Here is a 1360-nt window from a genome sequence, read left to right on the forward strand (position 1 = left end):
TGCTGGCCTGCCAGAGTTGTTAGCCGATGTCCTCCTCCAGCACGTGGCGGATGAGCAGCGAGCTGTTGGGTAGGATCTGGATGCGGCCCGTGAGGGGTATGGGGTGGTACTGCTGGGGGTTGCCGCTCCCTGGGGGGGGACAGGGGACACAGAGCTCAGTTGAGGCACAGGAGCAACTGCAGGGCTTGGTGCTGGGGCAGCCACACCAAAAGGGGACCGTCCCCCGCCCGCACACGGGTCCCCATGCGCTGCCAGGTCTCACCCCTACCTTTTGCGTGCTTCCACATGACTTTCGGAGGGGGGTACCCATCCACAGAGCAGTTCAGCACCCCAGCTTTACCATAAATGCCATCTTGGTTGTTGGGTTGGACCACAAAACGAGGCGGCACTGAGAGAAAATACGGACACCGTCACAAAAGCCCCATCAGCTCCTTGCCACTCCTCCCTGCCCTCTTCCTCACCCTCTTGCCTGCTTCTGCACCAGAGGACAATGTCACCCCCCTCCAGCCTTGCAGCTTATCTCTGCTCCCCACCGTGCTACCCCTCCATCCCCATCCACCCTCCTGAGGCATCAGGGGCCAGGATGAGGTCGGCCCCGCGGCACTCACCCCGCACGATGAGCTGCCGCTCGCGGCTGACGGTGGCGGCAGCGTTGCTGGCGATGCAGGTGTAGTTGCCGTTGTGCTTGAGGGAGACGCTGGAGATCTGCAGGGAGCTCATGAACTCCTTGCTCTCGATGGTGACCCCAGAGCCGGAGAGGATGACGTGGCCGTCCTTCCTCCAGGTGATGTGGATGGGCATGTCCCCGGAGGAGACCACGCAGGGGATGTAGAGGAGCTGCCCGATGGAGGCTGGCGGGAACTCAAAGGGCTGGATCAGCGGAGGGACTGTCGAGGGGAGAGGCAGAGCACGCTGCAGAGCCCGCCTGGGGAAAGCCTTCCTCCCGAGGCATGGGTCCCAGCGGGTCTTTGGGGAGATGCTGCCCTGGGAGCAGCAGCAGCCAAACTACGGCAGGCTCCTGCTTCCACCGGGAACACACCCAGGGCAGAGCAGAAGGTGCTGCTGAGCAGAGGACAGCAGGAAGGGGTCTCCCAGCTGGGAGAGCCACCACGCTAAGAGCGGGACGGAGAAATGCCAACCTCCCAAGCAGAGTTGGCCCTGCTCCGGGGAAAGCCCCGGCCGACCCCCCCACGTGCACCAGCCGAAATTCTGCCTCAGCATTTATCTGCTTGAAGAAAAGCAATTATTAGATGGATGCTTTTCTTAAAGGCACCGGATTCAGAACCAGCCATTATCTTCCTGATAACTTAATTAGGCAACCGCAGCATCTCTGGCAACGTGGGAGGGGGAAGAAAGCGGA

At 61.5% G+C, this 1360-nt stretch overlaps 1 protein-coding gene across 1 annotated transcript in view; it reads right to left on the reverse strand.

Annotated features, from left to right (window-relative positions):
- The window catches only part of DSCAML1 (Down syndrome cell adhesion molecule like 1), a gene marked incomplete at both ends in the record, with an annotated part of 23382 nt that overhangs the window by 16881 nt on the left and 5141 nt on the right, over positions 1 to 1360 (reverse strand). The window contains 3 exons of the mRNA XM_010083071.1: positions 25 to 129; positions 269 to 388; positions 609 to 887. Coding sequence (XP_010081373.1) covers positions 25 to 129; positions 269 to 388; positions 609 to 887 — 504 coding nt within the window. The remainder of the gene's footprint in view (positions 1 to 24; positions 130 to 268; positions 389 to 608; positions 888 to 1360) is intronic.

This window comes from Pterocles gutturalis, unplaced genomic scaffold (genome assembly GCF_000699245.1).
Source record: "Pterocles gutturalis isolate BGI_N339 unplaced genomic scaffold, ASM69924v1 scaffold18045, whole genome shotgun sequence".
Classification (NCBI taxonomy): Eukaryota; Metazoa; Chordata; class Aves; order Pterocliformes; family Pteroclidae; genus Pterocles; species Pterocles gutturalis.